Source organism: Fusarium odoratissimum (assembly GCF_000260195.1).
Source record: "Fusarium odoratissimum NRRL 54006 unplaced genomic scaffold supercont1.40, whole genome shotgun sequence".
Classification (NCBI taxonomy): Eukaryota; Fungi; Ascomycota; class Sordariomycetes; order Hypocreales; family Nectriaceae; genus Fusarium; species Fusarium odoratissimum.
In genome coordinates this window covers 31,614-51,066 of record NW_022158722.1, presented here as the reverse complement: position 1 = coordinate 51,066, position 19,453 = coordinate 31,614, and the positions used below count along the sequence as shown (strand labels likewise).

Below are 19,453 nucleotides of genomic sequence, written 5' to 3'. Positions count from 1 at the left end.
GGTCTCATTCTCGGCCATTCAAAGACGTCACGGTGCCGCATACCCGTCTTTCAGGGCTGATGGCGGCCTCCACTAATAAGCACTTGACGCTGCAGCGAAAACCAACTTCATTCCGCTCAAAATTTAGATCGTCAACTTCAATATTTTTACTTCATTTTCATCATGTCAAACAGCGGACGCGGTCGAGGTGGATTATTCCAGCGAGGTGGTCGAGGCGGTCGAGGCGGGGGCTTGATAGGGTCAGCTGTCCGTGGCGTAGCAGGCGGCATTGGGCTCGTATCGGAGAGCGTTAGCTCTTACAAAGAGAAGAGAACCGCTGAGAAAAACGCCTCATCGTCAGAGTCAAGTCAGCAGCCTCAATCAAGCGGCATTGCTGCCAGCAACGAGCCGCCACCGAACTATGAGCCTCAGCCAAACCAGCATGAGGACTCGACTGAAAGACAATGGGAGCTCGACGAAACACAATCCGAGCTACTCTCAAGTCCCCAAAAGGGTGCCGACTCCGCTCAACAGACTCAAGATGACAAGGATCTTGTAGCCAGTTTTTTGAGAGTTCATGGCTCTCCAGCTGGCCGAAGCAATGCTCAATTGGAGTTACCAGTCATTCTTGCGCAGCGAAGACCAAAAGATCGAACTCGCGGCTTTGTTCGTGGATATGCCCCAATGCTTGAGACTGTCGGCATTGACCAGGCGGCTTGGCTGGACTTTCTAGATAAATTTGATCAGTCTACCCGAGCGTCGCCGTGGATCGAGGTCATCAACTTTGCAGAGTTGGGTGGTTTCTTTGTGCCAATTGCACCGAGCATTGCCATTAGCGCAGCCGTGTACAAAACAATTGAGGTTGCGAAGGATGTCCAAGGCAGACAAAGGTAACATTCTTTGGCAAAGCATCGCGCCGTCTGAAGCAGAAGCTTACGAACCCTACAGGTCAAACAAGTTCATTTCCCAGATGAATGAGCAATACTTCTATCCAAACGGCTTATGCTGTCTGATCATGACCTGGCGACCCGATTCCGGAAGGTCTCACGAGGTTGTTGACCTAACATCAACAGTCGCTTCTTCGATTGGATCTTATGACTCTGGATTTACTAATAAGTTTAAAACCTCCAGCGGAAAGACCTACGGTGATTTTGCTCTCCCCGAGGCTGCCCCTCTCATCTTTCCGACCCTCGATGTCCTTGCTGAGGCCGATAGCGAGGAGTCGAGAGGTTTGAAGCAAAGCCTGGGTGAGAAGAGAACATACATCCAGGATTATTATGATAAGAGGGCCCAGGCTCAGTTTGTAAGTCATTCATGTTGACAGCTGATGAGAGTATGGACTAAATTCGGCGACAGGCGCTCAATAGACCGGATAACCTCTTGGCCAACCAGCAAGAAGCTCCAAAGTTCACTTCACGATATGCTGATCCGAGCCATCCTTCCAACAATGGCTCCTTGATCTCCCTACTCACTGGCGGATATGTCGACCCAACGAAGCTTCGCCCGGGCTTTAGGGGCCAAGCATCAGAAGGCCAGAACCAAGGACAACCCAGTGGAGCACGAAGTGACAGGCAGCCCGGTTTGCCGCTGCCTTACAAGCCGGTCAAGGCGGCAAGGAAATTTCTTTTCAACAAGGTAACGATATATAGTGCTCCTCAAAGATTCCAAAAGGGGTAGCTAACTTGTATAGGATATTTTGTATCTAATGGTCGTCAATATGCCGACTGAAGATGAGCTCCGGGAGGCCAAGGCTGTGTTGGACCGCAGATAAGAAATTTGTACATTCCAGAGCGACAGTTTCCCTTAATTCACAGATCAAGTTCATAGGATCCTGGCGATTGCTGGTAAGTTGCCTGGACTGAACGACTCGCGGTGTCCGGGCTATCTTCGCAGTTCGAGCGATGGTGCAGTCAAACAGGTTGAACCCTTGAGCTTTTACACCAGATACAAATCGAGCTGTCACAAATGATAAGAGTTCTAAGACGAAGTGAAGAAAGTTCAATTAACATATTATTAAAAAGTCCACCTCCTAATTGTGACCGCTTCACGATCCTGTCTATAAGCTCAACCCTCCCTCATATCATGCCCGATTTAGGGCTTAACAGCCTGCAAGTGCGACTGCGCCAAGTTCGTGAAGAAACTGGCTCCGAGAACCTTGCTTGGAGTGGCAGGGTCAGTCGCATTGCAAAGCTTGGCAAAGTTGCCGTTCTTCCTGAGTCTGTCCTTGGTAAACTTGGAGTACTTGGACAGAGAGCATGACTTTCCAGGTCCATCCTGACAAGAAGGTACTGGGTAAACGACATCGTTAACCAAGATTCGAACGAACTTCTTCGAGCCGTAAGCCTTGTTGGAACCGCAGCTGAGACGCTCAAAGGCGATGGTACCTCTCATGGGAGAGATGTTGGAGCTGCGCCAAATACGGTCCTTGGGAATACGATCCAGGGGAAGAGGAGCTTGCTTGTCAAAGACGCCCGTAGCAACAGCCAGCTCGTTCAACTGACCGTCATTCAAGAAGCTCATAAGGATCTTGGGGAGCTTGAAAGGCTTTCCATCAAAGTCCTTACCCGTGGTATCAGGACCAGCAACGAAACGCTCAATGAGAGATTCAAGGAAAGGCACCATCATCTTTGAAGCAACCTTAGTCGCGGGTCCAACACCGTAGTAGTATCTGAGATCTTGCTGATACTCATATGCTTCCAGCTCCTTCTGGGTGAAGGTGTCGCAGAATGGCGAAAGCTTGCCTGTGATTTGCGACTCAAAACCACAGATGTAGGGGAAATCATTCCATGTGGAATCGTCGAGTTGAAGGTCGCCCTTGATGTACTTGGACAAGCGCTTCTTGAAGCCTGGAAGCCATCGCTGACGCCATTCGTCCTGCTGCTTGCTGCTGTCATCGACGAACGTAGGGCACATATCAGACGGAGCAAGGGTGTCGCCAAGGTGAGATGGGACGCCTTTGCCGGTCACGGAAACTACTGTACCCAGGGAAGAGTTGGTTCCCAGAAACCCGTGAAGGAAGAGCTGTGCGGTCTGGAGAACTCGTGTGTAGTTGTTGGCCCACACAATAAAGTCCTCGCCTTCCTGGTAGAGATCAGGGTATCTGTTTGCGTCAGTTAAGATCTTAAAAGCTGACAATGCCGAGCTCTTACCTGGTTCTAATGGTGTAACCCATATCAAACAGCTCCTTGTATCCAGTCTTGCTCAGCTGAGCGATCTGGATCTCAGGGTTGGTGAGAGGGCTCTCCCAAGTGTGAATGAAAGACAGAGGTCCCGTTGCAGTGTACTTGGACTCCCGGAACTAAATTGTTGGTCAGCCTTTTTCCATGATCAAAGTTCTTGATCATTTCTTACACGGCGAGCCATTTCGAGCCATCCATTGTGAGCTCCCTGGTCAGGATAGCGGGATCCGTGACGCGACACATAGGCAGCTTGGTCGACCTGGCATCCTTCTGGGACCGCTGAGGATATTCCGGTCAAGTCCTCGCCTGAATCTGTTAGATGAAAGACTGAACTCCGGCCCGATGCCACCTACCAATGTGCCATGGGCCGTTGGCTCCAACATGGGCCAGAGGGTTCTTTGCTGAAGCGCCATCGGGCAATAGAACGCCTTGAACGGGATCAAGCGAAGTGCCGGCTTCTGCGCTGCGGGCGGAGCATGATGAGCCTAGCAAGGCGACAGCAACAATTGGGGCTCTCATATTGCCTCTGTTAATGGATCAAGGTCCTCGGGAATGAGTGCACTGATAGACAGGCAAAGACAAAAGTTCAACGTTCATCAGTGAGGAGAAATATATACAACAACGACAGCCCTTGCTCGACCCGGAAATTAAACTCCAATTCTGTATAGACTGAATGTCATCCAAACTCTCTATTTCCGCCTTTCCGCTCGCTGTCAATTGAGATCTATCAACTGCGCCGCGATAAAGAACGGGCCTAGCAGGGGATAGTGCAGCACGTGTTCTCTGAGGAATAACTTATTCGGTCGCATAATGCAAAGAAGCTTGGTATCCATCATTGCATTGGTGGAAAAGTCAAAGCCTCGGTAAAGACGGGCCAATTGCCAAATTCGGAAACACATCAAGAACACTATCAGACCAGTAAGACAATAGAATCAATCTACGTGCCTCACTGACGTAGTGTGTAAATGTGATGGTCTCTATATGCCGCGGTTTATTAAGTTGGAAAGAAGAAGCTGCTTTTCGGACAACAATCGCTTTTGTAGTTTGAAGCCGCGATATCACTTCACGAGGTCCGGCTTTGAACCCCTGACAGGAAGGTATTATGCTGATCACGATGCAACATGACAGATCGGCTCATGAAGCTTGGACTTGGTGTTCTCCTCTTTACGTCGCTCTCCCCATAAATAGACGGTGAGTTCAAGACACGATTATAGCTTCAGTCTTGATCACCAACAAGCCAAGAAAACATGTCAGTCCGCACCATGTCCAGCCGGCTCCTTGCCGCCGCCCTCGCTCTTGGTGGTCTCTCCATGGGACAGACCACTGGAAACTTCAACTTCCTTACCTACAACGTCGCTGGACTTCCTGCTATCATCAACAACAACGAAGTTCCTGGTGACAAGGCAACCAACGCCAACCTCATTGGAACCGTTCTTGCCACCCAGAAGTATGATATTGTTCATATGCAAGAGGACTTCAACTATCATGCCTACATCTATGCGACTGACAACCATCCTTACCGTACTCCTACCTCTGGAGGCGTTCCCTTTGGTGATGGCCTCAACACTGTCGCCAACTATGACTGGACTGGTCTTGTTCGCAAGAAGTGGAACAAGTGCAACCTGAACTCTGGCGATTGTTTGACCCCCAAGGGCTTCAGCTTCATGCGCATGAAGATTCAGAGCATTGAGGTTGATCTCTACAACCTTCATGCTGATGCTGGGTACGTTAGTTGATTGATGCATATTGGACGGAAACTGACCATCCGCCACTTAGCTCCGACCAAGGTGATGTCGATGCGCGTTCTGCAGGTATCGATCAGATCCTGGCCTACATCAATGCGAACTCCCAGGGCAGGGCCGTCATTGTGGCTGGTGATACCAATGACAGATGGACCAACGCAGGTCGAAGCATCAACAAACTGACTGATGCCGGCTTCAGCGACTCTTGGGTCCAGCTCATTCAGGGAGGCAAGTTTCCCACGGCTGGAGCAACTGCAAACCCATGCAAAGTCCCTGCCGCTGACAACACATGTGAGATTGTTGATAAGGTTTTGTGAGTCACCATTCTCACTGTCATTTCAATGTCTTGTAATATGCTAATAGGTGTATAGCTATCGCTCGGGTAGTTCTGTGAAGCTTACTGCAAAGAGTTTCAACTATGTTCCTAAGGTTTTTGTTCAGCCTGATGGGAATATTCTCTCAGATCATAATCCTGTGCTTGTTGAGTTTTCTTGGTCTACTTAAGTTTAATTAGAAATAGGACTTTAATATAAGACCTTGTTGCTAATAGGCTGTTTTTTAGGCAAGGTAAATGCCTTAGCCTAGCTTAACTTTATAGTCTTCTTATTATGCCTTTTATATAGTTTTTTACTTATTTTCTTTCTAAAGCTATTTTTAAGATATAAAAGAAAGTAATTTTTTTTTTAAAAAAAAAAAGAAAAAAAAAAGGCTTTTTTTATATTTATAAAATAAAATAATAGCCTAATTATTATATAAGATTATCCTTATCTTAAATAAGTTAAGTAATTTTTATAATATTTTAATAATTACTTTAAAAAACCTTGTAATAATGTTTTTATTATAAGTAATTAATAATAAAGCTAGGTAGGTATTATAAGTAATTAGTAATAAAGCTAAGTAGGTATAATAGTGTTATATTAATTAAAGCTTAAGAAAGTAAGATTCTAATTAAGGGATTTTTATAGGGATATCTAAGGGGTTATAAGGTTATATAAGATAGAAATAAGCCTAGCTAGCTTAATTTAAGATTATAATAAGGCTATTATTATAATTATCCCCTTTTTTTTATTTATTTATCCTTAAATAATATAAAATTATATTAGAATTTAATAATTATTAATAGCCTTTTATAAATTTAAATTTAATATTAATAATTAAGAATTATATATTATTTATATTTAAATAAAACTCTTCTCTTAGTTATTTTCTTAATAAAAGCTATTAAATATTACAACCCTTGCGGTTATGTCATATATACTCCACAAATTCCCCACATCAAAAACCAATTATAATAAGACCGAGAAATCCTCTTTTGGTCCTCCAATTTCGACTAATAAGTCAAAGACTAAAATATTATAATAATAGTCTAAGACTAATTAACTATATACTTAGTCCAGGAGATAAGTACTACTAAGTATTAATAATATAATAATATATAAACCATAATTATTACCTAGATAAATATAAGCTTATTAGCTATTAATAAAACTTCTTTATATTAATTAAGCCTAATATATATTAAATCTACTATTAAGAGATATAATACTTTAATAAGCTTAATATTACACCCTATATAATCTACTAATAATAAACCTAGCATAGCTTAGTTTATTCACAGTTAGGAACTAACTGTTATATATTAATAGCTCTTATTTAGACTATACTACATAATACTAAGTAATATAAATATAATAGCCGCCCATATTAACCTTATCTAGTAATATACTACACCCTATACTGCTTTAGCACCTATTAACGCTAATCAGGATATAGATAATAACTCTAAGAGTAACACTAACTCTAATATTACCTAGCTTTATTAGCAGATAACTAATATAATAATTAAAATAGATAACCTTAGATAAGCCCTCGCTAAAGCCGCCGCGCTCTAAGCCTAGCAGGCCACTAACCACTAGAATGCCATTTAGGAAATATATCACCTCGCTGCTACTGCTACAAGCAGAAAAGAAGCAGGAGAAATCCTTAAACCTAATACACCTGAACTATTTAATAGAAATCCAGTAAAACTAGCTATATTTCTTACTTAGTACTAAGCCTTTATAAGCTACTTTCTGAATTAGTTTAATAAAAATAGTAACCAAGTTATATATACTTTAGGATAACTTAAAGGTAATATAGCCTAGTAGTTTTAACCTATGTTAGAAGATATAACTACTAAACCAGAATATAAACTACTACTAAGAACTTTTTAAATTTATAAAAGTTATATAGTATTTAAAGAAGCCTTATAATAAGCCTTTAGATTAGTTAATAAGAAAAGCTAGGCAGAAAGAAAAATTAAGGTACTCTAATAAACCAAGTTAGCCTTAGAATACAAAACCAAGTTCCTTTAACTAGCTATTAAGTTAAGATAAGACTAAGAACCCCTAATATTACTCTTCTTTAATAGACTTAAAGAATTAGTCTAAGTAGAATTATATAAGGAAATAAGACCTAAGATACTAGTTAACTATATAGGATAAGCTGTTAAAATCAATAATATATAGTTCTAATAGAGAATTCGCCACAGTTAAAGTAACCAGGGATAACAAGGAAATAAACCATACTATAATACTAACTAAGGAAAGAAATAAAATAATAATACTTCTTATAGCACTAAACCTAGACTAATAACTATTAATATAGCTAAAAAGGATAAGTCTAAAATTACTTACTAAAATTACAGCAAGAAAGGATATTATAATCTAAAATATAAGAACCCTATTAAAACTAACCAGAAGTATAGGCCAGTCCCCGAAAACAAGAAAATCAATATAATTAAGAAAGACAACGAACCCTAAATAGCAATCAGAACCATTAATATAACCCATAGGGATAGATATAATATAACTAAACTAATAAAATACATTAGGAACTTTAATTTATCTCTTAACATCTAAGACCTATTTCTTAATAAGGAAGAAACCCTTAAGAAATACTACTTATATCTAGACCTAGAATAATAACTTACCCTAGGATATATAGCTCTTATAGTAGACGTTTATAAGTAAAGTAAAAACAAAAAATAGGCAAAGAAAAAAGCATATAATACAAAAAGATAAAAAGACCCTAAGTTTAAAAGAAAAGAGAGTAAATAATAAAAATAATAAAGACTAAAAGTAAAACAGAATACAGAAGTTAAACTTAAATAGGTACTAATACCTAAACCAGAAATATAATACTTTACCAGAGGAAAATCTATCTTTATAATTAAAAAGGGAAAAAAAGTTACCCCTAACTCAGATAATAAACCTAATACTAAGAAGGATAAATAAAAGCCCTACTTAGCAGTAGATAAGATCCCTGTCAGGGTTACCCTAAAACAACTAAACCAACATACTAACAATCCAAACTATCTAGAATCTTATTAAGTTTAGAGAGAAGTAAATACCAAACGCATTAAATATAAGGAAAATCAAATAATTTAAAAAATAAAAATAATATCCTAATATAATAAATATTAGAAATATATAGAACTTATAAAAGAATATATAATTATAAAATAAGATAATAATATTTATATCTATATATATATAAAAGAAGCACTAAAAGACCCTATAACACCAGAAAAATACATTTAGATCAAAAAAGATCTAAAGAGATACCTAAATTATCTAAACTATAAGCAGATATTATAGATATTATATATATAATATTACTACCTATAGTATTAATAAGATAAGATAGTAAATAATTACTTCCTAGTATAAATTAATAAATACTAGGAATAGAAACCTTATATAATTATTAATATAGTTAAATATTAAATTATAAAGAAATATAGAGGATCTTAAGTAGTAAAACTAAAGGCTTATATAGAAATATAAGAGTAAGCCCTAGTATATATCTAAAACTCCTAATATATTATATAATAGAAATAAAAAATATAATAAGAAGTTAAGATTACTAAAGACAAAGTATTTAACTAAGAACTAAATTAAATTAATTAAAATATTATATAATAGGAAAAAGAAGTATCTTAAGATAAATAAGATACTATCTAATAACTAAATAAGTAATAACTATAAGAATAATTAGAAGAATCTAAATAAGAAAAGGGAAAACCCCTTATTAAAAAAGAAAAAATAGATATTATCCTAAACTATAAAGTAGGAAAGATAAAAGCCATATATTAATAATAACTTGCTACCTAATACGAATATCCTAATAATATTAACTATACTAAAAGCAAATACAGCATAAATTATCTATAGGGAAAAGGCATATGCCATCTATAATAGAGCAGCAAATAGGCAAAAAAGCAGAGGAAAATAAACTCCTAGAAAAAGCTCTAAGAATAACTATAAAAGAAAGTTAATAAACCTACTTAGAATTAAAAGTCAGAATTAAGGGCAAATAGCTAAATACACTTATAGACAGCAAAGCCAATATAAATTATATTTCCCTTAACACAGTAAATAACCTAAGGCTATTATAAAAACCTAAGAAGGAACCTTATATTATAAGGGATAAAGAAGAAAGGATCTATAGATATAATAATAGACAAATAACCAGAGAAATTAATTACCTTAAAGTATTTATAAATAGAAAAAACCAAGGAATTAACTTTAATATTATTCCTATTAATAAATATAATATAATACTTAGATACCTATAGCTACTATATTATAACCTATAATTTAATTAGAGAACTAGCCAGGTAAACTATAAAGACTACCCTTTAGATAAAAAAAAAGATTTAAATAATAATAATATAAGATCTTAAACTTTAATTAATAAGAGCAGTAAAGATAGGCATAATAAAGTATTACCTATTCTAAAAGGAATATAATATAAGTACTATAAAGGTAAAATAAAATATATTAGATAAATAATAATAACTCTTAAAGGATAATTTAAATAATTAGATTAAGATATTAAATAAATAAAATAGATTACTATAAAGGAATCTAATAAATAACTTAAGAATATACTACTAGAGTATTATATCTATAAAAAACTATTTTAAGAAGAGCTAAATACTAAGCTACCTTAATATACAGACTATAATATTAAAATTATACTAAAAGATAGAAAGAATCTAAAATTCTTCCCTATTTATAACCTATCTTAAGATAAGCTTAATATACTTAGAGAATAATTAAATAATATACTACAGAAAGGATATATTAGACTATTAAAATCCTTAGTAGGATACCTAGTTATATTTATACTAAAACCTAACTTAAATAAGCTAAGACTTATAATAGATTACTAATAACTTAATAAGATTACAGAGAAAGATAGAATACTACTACTACTTATCACCGAACTTAAAGACTACCTATTTGGCAAGAAATAGTTTATAGCCCTTAATCTTAAATCTGCCTATAATCTTATTTATATTAAAGAAGGCAATAAATAGAAAACAGCCTTCTAAATAAAATATAGACTATTTAAATACCTAGTTATGCCTTTTAGATTAACTAATACACCTGCAGTATTCTAATATATAATTATAAATATACTTTAAGAATATCTTAATATCTTTATAATATACTACCTAAATAATATCCTTATCTTCTCTGATATAAAAGAAGAGCATATAGAACACATCTATAAGGTTCTTAAAGCACTATAAGACGCCAATATACTTATTAAACCTATAAAAAATCACTTTTATTAGTCTTAAGTAATATACTTAGGATATAAAATCTTATATAATAAAATCAGAATAAATAAATAAAAGATTATAGTAATTACTAAATAAAAACTACCTATATTAATAAAAAAAACCTAATCCTTGTTAGGATTTACTAATTATTACTAATAATTTATTAAAGGTTTAATAAAATTACTATTCCTCGTACTAAGATTACTAAAAAAGATAAATAATTCTAATAAAATAATAAGGCATAATAAGCTTTTAAACAGCTTAAATTAGCTATTATAAATAAACCCATTCTAATTATATTTAACCCCGATTAAAAAGTTAAACTTAAAACCAATACTTCTAACTTCGCCTTAGGAGGATAAATAGGATAATAAGATAATAATAATATATTATACCCTATTACTTTCTACTCTTATAAAATATATAAAGCAGAACTTAACTATCCTATTTATAATAAAGAATTCTTAGCTATTATTAACTACTTTAAGGAATTTAAATATTACCTTAGAGGAAGTAAATACCCAGTAAAAGTATTTACTAATCATAAAAATATAGCTTACTTTATAATAATACAAGAACTAAACCAATAATAGCTATACTATGCCAAATACCTATGCAAGTTCAATTTTATAATTATATACTATAAAAGAACAGATAATAAATACGCAGATACTATTAGTCGATAACCTGACTTTAATATAAGAACTATTAAAACCAAGGAATAACTCCTAGAAACAAATACCAAAGGAGAATATTAGTTTATATAACCTATTAAAACAATTACTAGAATAATAAAAGGAATAGAATCCCTATTAAAAGAAGAATGCAACTTTCTTTACAAATTTCATTTATATCCTCTACACAGATACCAAGGTATTAAGAAAACACTAAAACAACTATAAGACTAAGGATATAAGTTTAAAAAAAAGGATATAGAAGATATTATTAAAAAATATAACCTATACCTAAGAATAAAGGCTTAGAGATATAAACCTTATAGATAACTACAACTACTACTAATAGCATAATAACCTTAGGACTTAATTATAATAGACTTTATTATAAAGTTACCCTTATTAAAAAAACCCTTAACTAGAATCTTTTATAATAGTATTATAGTTATAATTAACTAACTTATAAAATTTTCCTATTATCTACCCTATAAAGAAGTAATAGATATAAAAGAACTTTCTAATATTTTTTACTAATATATTATTAGTATATATAGGTTACCTATAGAAATCCTTTCTAATAGAGGATTTATATTTATAGTAATATTTTAGTAATTACTTATAGTATAACTTGGATTAAATTATTAACTTATGATAATATTTCGACCACAGGTCAATAAATAAACCAAACAAATAAACCAAGTACTTAAGCAGTACTTATAGTATTATATTAACTATAAATAAAACAATTAGGTTAAGAAACTCCTAATAGCCTAACTTACCTATAATACTATATATAATAAAAATATAAAGCTTATATTAGCTTATACTAATTTCAGGTTTATATTAAATGCATATTATAATACATATTAAGAAAAATCAGTTAATCTAGCTGCTATACTTAAAAGTAATAACCTTAAAAATCTACATAAAGAAATAAAAATAAAACTCAAATTTATCAGAAAATATATAAAAAACTACTATAACCTAGAATAGTTAAAAGAACTAACCTTTTCAAAGGAAGATATAATCTACCTAGCCATAAAAAACATCAAAATAGACCAACTAATATATAAGTTAGATTATAAATTTATCAGACCTTATAAGGTACTATAAAAAATTTCAGAAAATAACTATAAATTAGACCTACTACCAAAAGTTAGGCTCTATTTAGTCTTTTATGTTTTATTACTTAAATTAGTAGCAGACATAATATAAATTAAAATAGGCAATAAACTATAAGAAATTATAAGACTAGAAGTCTATAAAGCAGAGGCTATTAGAGATATATACAAAATTAACAGTTAAAGAGAGTATTTAGTAAAATAGAAAAACTACCTAGAAAATAAAAACACTTAGGAACTACTAAAACACCTTATTAATACCTAGCAACTCCTAAAGAATTTTCATTAACTATAACAGAAGGATCAGAAAAAGGGATATCTGCAAAAATAGAATTCCAGTCAACCACATCTATAGCACTATAGGACTAAGCTTTAGATACCACGGATAACTCCGCCTGGTTAATAGAGAAACCACCTTACTCTTCTAAAGACTACATCTTATAAGAAAATAACTTATTACCCTATTCCTTAAGATAACGCTTTATCTTGCAAATATAAGCTAAACAAGCCATAGCCTCCTCAAGAGCCTCCTTAGCTTTTTACTTATCCTCTTTTAACTTTTTATATTCTCTTATATTTTTTAAAACTATAAAATATTAGCAGTTAATTAGAAGCATAAAAAACATTAACCTATAAAAAGTTATAACACCAGAACTATTACAAATTACTTTAGCATTTATATAGTTTCTATAATAGTTTGATTTTTTATCCTTAGCCTTACAAAGAAGACTATAACAGAAGTATCAGGAATATGACATAATATAGTTACTAAAGTCATAAATATACTACATAAAAGCACCGGATTCAGAAGTTTTTATATATTTTTTCTTAGAAATCTAACCTAATATAATAATTAGTAAGATATACAGATAAAAATAAAATAAGTCTAAGTTAATACTTACAGTTTAAACCAACAAGACAAAAGATAAGCATAGCCTTAAAGATAAGACCTAGAGGAGGGGAGAGATTATATTATAATCCTTACGGTTATATTATATATACTTTATAAATTCCCTACATTAAAAACCAATTATAATAAGACCAAGAAATCCTCTTTCAGTCCTCTAATTTCAACTAATAAGTCAAGGACTAAAATATCACAATAATAGTCTAAGACTAATTAACTATATACTCAGTCTAGGAGATAAGTATCACCAAGTATTAATAATATAATAATATATAAACCATAATTATTACCTAGATAAATATAAGCTTATTAGCTATTAATAAAACTTCTTTATATTAATTAAGCCTAATATATATTAAATCTACTATTAAGAGATATAATACTTTAATAAGCTTAGCATTACGCCCTATGCAATCTGCTAATAATAAACCTAGCACGGCTTAGTTTATCTACAGTTGGGAACTAACCGTCACATTAAAGACCTAAAGGTAGCCTTATTATAATCCCTTATAGCCTTATATAATAAGGATGTTATAACTTATAATTAATATCTTTAATTTCTAAGGCTTTTATAAGGTATTTATTTTAGTATTTAAATAATTATTTAATATCTTTTTTATTTTAATCTTTTTTTTATTTTTATTTTATTTTATTTTATTTTATATAATCTTTTTAATTTATGTATTTTTATTTTAACTTTTTACCTTTTATCCTTACCACTTAGCCTTTAATTTCTTTTTATTTCTCTTATAATATTTATAAAGCTTAATTTTATTATTTTTATAACTCTTAATAAGATTAAGAAACCTAAGACTATTATATCCTTTAAGCCTTTTAACTTTAATATAAGTTAATAAACTTATATATATTATATTTAAATATATTAATAAGAGCTTAAGGAATTATTACTTAAAAATAATTTTAAAAATAAATTTTATTTCTTTTAAATTATTAATTATTCTTATAATAATTTTAATACCTTTTATTACTTAAAATATATTATTAATAAAAGATAATATAAATTATATATATTTTTTATAATTCCTCTTATACTTTTATAATTAATTAAATTAAAATTTTATAATTATATTTAAAGGTAATTAAAATATTATATGTAATTAGTAATAAAGCTAGGAAAGTATAATAATATTATATTAATTAAAGCTTAAGAAAGTAAGATTTTAACTAAGGGATTTTTATAAGAATATTTAAAAGGTTATAAAATTATATAAGATAGGGATAAGGATAGCTAGCTTAATTTAAGATTATAATAAAACTACTATTATAATTATCTTCTTTTTTTTATTTATTTATCCTTAGATAATATAAGATTATATTAAAATCTAATAGTTATTAATAGCCCTTTATAGGTTTAGACTTAATATTAATAATTAAAAATTATATATTATTTATATTTAAGTAAAACTCTTCTTTTAGCTATTATCTTATTAAAACTAAAAAAACTATTTTATCTTAGCTAAGGCTACTTAGAAGCTATATAAGGTATATTTATTAGTAATTATAACTTATATTAATAAGTATAAGATCTTAGGTATTAAGAAGATAATTAGTTAGGCCTTACTTATTTATAAGTATTATATTAAATAAAATTATTAAATTATAAGCTAAAACTATTTTACTATTATATCTTATATTATAAGTTTCTTATTTTAATTAGTTTATATTTAGCTAGCTATTAATTTATATTATAACTTAATTAAATTTATATTACTTAATCAGCCTCTTAGAAGTTATATTTATTTTATAATAAGACTATTAAATCTACCTAGGTAATAGCTTATTAAAACATTACTTTTATAATATTAAAGGTTTTCAATTACCCTAAGTATTATTATTACTATAAGGCCTAACTTTAATTCTTTAAGGCTATAAATAGTTTTTATAAGTTTATTAAGTATAATTTATATTAACTCTATTTCTTTTTTTATATTAAGTTAATAATACCTAGGGAAGAGGTTAATATTAATAAGGAACTCTTTAATAAAACTAATAAATCTAAAAGTAATAAGAAGTCTATAAGAGAGGATAATAAGAAGGCTAAGAAGTTTAATCTTGATAAGTTTATTAGGTTTAATTAAGGGTTAATAATATCTCTATAGTAAATTAATCTTATATTTATAAATAATCTTCAGAATTATTATCTTAGTTATATTTCTTAATAGTAATTAATTTTATAGCCTTTAGGCTTAAATCTTGTAAATTATACTTTTTTATTAAATAACTTCTTTTTCTTAATATAATTAGGTTTTAGGTCTTTAACCTCTTCCCTTTAACTTTAATTTTTTATTTTCCTTAGTTATTAATAATTTAAGATATACTTATTATATCCTTACTTAATACCTATTGATTATATTTATTAGGCTAATCCTTTTACTTTATAAGATAATATAACTTCTTATTAATATACTTCTTATCCTTAATATAATTAACCTTTTAATTATCTTTATTTTCTTTAAGTTTAAGTATTAATAATAGTTTAAAAGCTAATTAATCCCTTATTTAATAATATTCTAAAAGGCTAATATAAGAAATATTATAAGGTTTTAAGTATTAATCTAAGAGTATTAGCCTATAAGCGTAATAGCTAATTTTTATTATAGTTTTAAATAAATTAATAAATCTAAGTATTAGTTTTTTTTTCCTTTTAGTTAAAGGTTTTTTATAAATAATATAATAAGTTACCCTTATTAATAGGTTATAAAGATATACTTAAAGTTATAATATTCAACTTATCTTTTACTTATATCTGCCTAATATTAGGATAGTCTTTTATAAAGCTTATATATTTATTATACTTTTACTTATACTTCTAAGACCTCTTTTTAAGTATTATTATCCTTAGTAATATAATACAATTTAGGTTAAAACCCTATTAAGGCTTAACTTAAGGTAATCCTAGTTATTATATTAACTACTAAGTTATATATAAATTATATAGTTTTTAATATTAATAGCTAAGTAAGTTAATTCTTATTAATAAAGCTATATAAGTAATATCTAAGAGTTTAATTTATCCTTTTAATTAAACTATTTATTTATAAGTAAAAAGCTATGAATAGCGTTTATTTTACTTTTAAATAAAAATAGACTTTAAATTAAAGCTAATTAATAAAGACTAATCCTTAGTTAAATATTATATTTAAAGGCGCCTTAAAGATAAGCTTTATTTTATTATAAAGGAGCTTAATTAGTTTAAATATATTAATTATACTTAAGATAATAAAGAATTTAATAATCTTTATAAGTTTATTTATAATAAGTAAGATTATATTAATATCCTTACCTTTAAAATAAACTAAGGGTTATCTTATAATAAAATTTTTAATTATTTCTTCAAAGGGTCTTTAAGGAATTAGTAGGTTTTTAAGCTTTTTATATAACTTATATCTTCTAGAGATTATTCCTTAGTAAATAAGATAAATTTATACATATTCTTTTATATCTTTTTTAAGACCTTCTTAATATAGCTTTAATTATAATAACTTAAAGGTCCTCTTTAACCTAAAGTATCTTATAAGCTTATTATTATAATATAGTTTTAATAGCTTATCTTATAATATAAGATCTCTAGGTATACATAGCCTATTTTTAAAGTAAAAAAAGTTATTTTTAATCTTTTATTTACTTAAAACTTATCCCTTATTAGCCCCTATAATATTTTACTTTTAGGCTAGGATTAAGGTATTATATCACTAAGCTAAAATAATTATTTTTATTAATAGCTTAAATAATATCTCTTTAAAAGGTTTTTCTTATTATAAGAAACCTTATATTATCTCCCTTAGTATTATTATAAATAATCCTAGTTATTTTAAAAATTATAACCTAAGAATATCTTATTTCTTAATATTACTTTTAATATTAAAATTATATTATTCTTAATTATTAAAAATATCTTATTAAGCTTTTTTTTTACCTAGGGTTTAAGACTTAATTATTTTTATTTTAAGCCTCTTATTTAACCTCTTTTTCTTAGTATTATTTTTTAATATTAGAATTATATTAATTTTAATTATTAAAAATATCTTATTAAGTTCTTTTTTATCTAAGGTTTAAGACCTAATTATCTTTATTTTAAGCCTTTTATTTAACCTCTTTCTTTTATAAGCTTTTATTATAGTCTATACCTAAGTTATCTTACCTTTTAAGGTTCTTAATAAGGTAAAATCCTAAGGTAAGTTCTTATAAACTCTTATAAGTCTTAGTAATATATTAGCTTAGCTTATTAACTCTTTATAATATTTAATTATAAAACTATAAGGTATTAGGTAAAAGTATTATTAAGCTTATTTATTATTTAATTTTATATTATCTATAAATAATTATAAGATATAATAATTGCTTAAGATTTTAATTTATTTTATTACCTCTTCAAGGTAAGAATATTAATATTTAAATAACCTTATTATAGCTATTATTTCTTAATTTAATATATTATAATTTAATTTAGCTTTATTAAACTTTTATAATTAAAAAGCTATTAAATAAAAAGAAAAGATTCTATTTAATTAAGATATTATTTGCATTATTATATAATTAAATATATTAATCTTAATTTAGATTTATTTTAAATAGTTAAAGTATTTAAGTATTAATATCTTATTAAATTTAATAATTAAGGCCTTAAATACTTAATTTTATATATTATTAAGTTATATTAATTTAGGCTTCTTATTATTTTAATTTCCTTTTAATATTACTACTAAAGGTATAATAACTTTAAAATATTTATAAATAAACTATTTATAAAAGTTATAAAACCCTAAGAAGACTTAAACTTTTTAATAAGTTATTAGTTTTTTTTATTCTTAAATTATCTTAATTTCCTTTAGGTTTATCTTTATACCTTTAGTAATTAAAATGAATCCTAGAAACTTTATCTTATTTTAATAAAAGGTATATTTTAATCCTTTAATATAAAGTTTTACTTCTTTTATATTCTCTAGGAATTATTTTAAGTATTTTATATATATTTCCTTATTTTTTAAAAGAATTAAGATACTATTTAAATATATTATATTTAAAAGTTAAAATACCTATTTAGTAATATATAAAGTAAAGCTAAAGGTATTAAAGTAAGATAATAAAATAAGGTATTTATTTTTAATATAATATAATATAAGGTATTATATACTATGCTAAAAAATATAATAACCTTAATATTAAGTCTTAGTAGATTATATAACTACTGCCTTAAACCTTAAGATTTAATTAAATAAGTAGCCTTAATCTATAAGTATAAAAAAGATATTTCCCCTATCTTTAGCAGGCTAAATGCCCTCTTAATTATTACCCTCTTAAGATAATTACTACTAAGGCTTTAATCCTAAAAGGCTATATTAAAATAAGCTAAGAACTTTTACTTTTATTATAAGATATATTATTATATAATTAATATTAATAATAATTAATCTAGCCTTAGTTATCTAATTAAAGTAATTAATTATTATATAATTAATCCTTTAATAGAAATCAATAATATTACTATTAAAAAAATCCTAAGTTTATTTTTCTTTTTTTATTATTATAAAATTATAAGTAAAAACCTATTATATATTAATAAATTATATTAGGTAATAATAATAATTTATATTAAATATAATTTATAAAGTTAAAATATATAATTTAATTAATTAAATTAATAATATTAATATTATATTATCCTAAGTATTATTTAATTATAGTTATCCTTAACTTATATTTCTCTTATTATATTATCTTATAACCTAATCTAATTTATTATTAATCTACTAAGCTAGCCTTAATCTACTAATATTTATAATCTTTTCCTAAATACTAAAACCTTTTTTTCTTAATTTATCTTTTTCTTTTTCTTTTCCTTTTTATTTCTTTTTCTTTACCTTATAATAGGCTTTAATTCTTATAATAAAATATTTATATTCTTAATTTAATTAACTTAATTATATATTTTAATTTTATAAATTATACCTAATAGGCTATTACTATTACCTAATATAATACTATTAATAAAGGCTTATTATTATCTTAATATACTTTAATCTTATTTTAAGTAATTAGCTAAGTCTTTTACTACCTTTATTTAGCCTATAAAATATTTAATAAGAAATATATGTTCCTTAATATTAAGGAGTTATATTTAATAATTAAAGATTATTAAATTAACTTATTATATTAATAGTAATTTATTAATATATAATAGGTATTTTCTTATAATTTTATAATATAATAAGAAGA

The 19,453-nt window shown here is 28.5% G+C and overlaps 3 protein-coding genes across 3 annotated transcripts; 2 read left to right on the top strand and 1 right to left on the bottom strand.

The window, feature by feature from the left end:
- The first annotated feature begins 20 nt into the window (after positions 1-20).
- FOIG_14303 (uncharacterized protein) lies at positions 21-1,973 on the top strand. Its single transcript, XM_031215529.1, has 4 exons — positions 21-869; positions 928-1,282; positions 1,336-1,614; positions 1,670-1,973. The coding sequence occupies exons 1-4, from the start codon at positions 163-165 to the stop codon at positions 1,748-1,750; spliced, it is 1,422 nt and encodes a 473-aa protein (XP_031054654.1). The 5' UTR covers positions 21-162; the 3' UTR covers positions 1,751-1,973.
- FOIG_14302 (uncharacterized protein) lies at positions 1,965-3,822 on the bottom strand. Its single transcript, XM_031215528.1, has 4 exons — positions 3,512-3,822; positions 3,331-3,464; positions 3,129-3,277; positions 1,965-3,079 (listed from the first exon to the last, which is right to left on the bottom strand). Exons 1-4 carry the CDS (start codon positions 3,675-3,677, stop codon positions 2,071-2,073), a joined length of 1,458 nt encoding a protein of 485 aa, XP_031054653.1. The 5' UTR covers positions 3,678-3,822; the 3' UTR covers positions 1,965-2,070.
- A 531-nt stretch (positions 3,823-4,353) lies between these two features.
- On the top strand, positions 4,354-5,497 carry FOIG_14301 (uncharacterized protein). Its single transcript, XM_031215527.1, has 3 exons — positions 4,354-4,881; positions 4,935-5,213; positions 5,272-5,497. The coding sequence occupies exons 1-3, from the start codon at positions 4,406-4,408 to the stop codon at positions 5,402-5,404; spliced, it is 888 nt and encodes a 295-aa protein (XP_031054652.1). The 5' UTR covers positions 4,354-4,405; the 3' UTR covers positions 5,405-5,497.
- The last annotated feature ends 13,956 nt before the right edge of the window (positions 5,498-19,453 follow it).

What these genes read in the sequence shown, in the direction of transcription:
- FOIG_14303 (XM_031215529.1), top strand. Translation starts at nt 163, where the DNA reads ATGTCAAACAGCGGACGCGGTCGAGGTGGATTATTCCAGCGAGGTGGT. An exon ending in GATGTCCAAGGCAGACAAAG is followed by an intron (nt 870 to 927) that starts GTAACATTCTTT and finishes CGAACCCTACAG; the next exon opens with GTCAAACAAGTTCATTTCCC. An exon ending in AGAGGGCCCAGGCTCAGTTT is followed by an intron (nt 1,283 to 1,335) that starts GTAAGTCATTCA and finishes ATTCGGCGACAG; the next exon opens with GCGCTCAATAGACCGGATAA.
- FOIG_14302 (XM_031215528.1), bottom strand. Translation starts at nt 3,677, where the DNA reads ATGAGAGCCCCAATTGTTGCTGTCGCCTTGCTAGGCTCATCATGCTCC. An exon ending in CAACGGCCCATGGCACATTG is followed by an intron (nt 3,465 to 3,511) that starts GTAGGTGGCATC and finishes TAACAGATTCAG; the next exon opens with GCGAGGACTTGACCGGAATA. An exon ending in GGTTACACCATTAGAACCAG is followed by an intron (nt 3,080 to 3,128) that starts GTAAGAGCTCGG and finishes TGACGCAAACAG; the next exon opens with ATACCCTGATCTCTACCAGG.
- FOIG_14301 (XM_031215527.1), top strand. Translation starts at nt 4,406, where the DNA reads ATGTCAGTCCGCACCATGTCCAGCCGGCTCCTTGCCGCCGCCCTCGCT. An exon ending in AACCTTCATGCTGATGCTGG is followed by an intron (nt 4,882 to 4,934) that starts GTACGTTAGTTG and finishes TCCGCCACTTAG; the next exon opens with CTCCGACCAAGGTGATGTCG. An exon ending in GAGATTGTTGATAAGGTTTT is followed by an intron (nt 5,214 to 5,271) that starts GTGAGTCACCAT and finishes ATAGGTGTATAG; the next exon opens with CTATCGCTCGGGTAGTTCTG.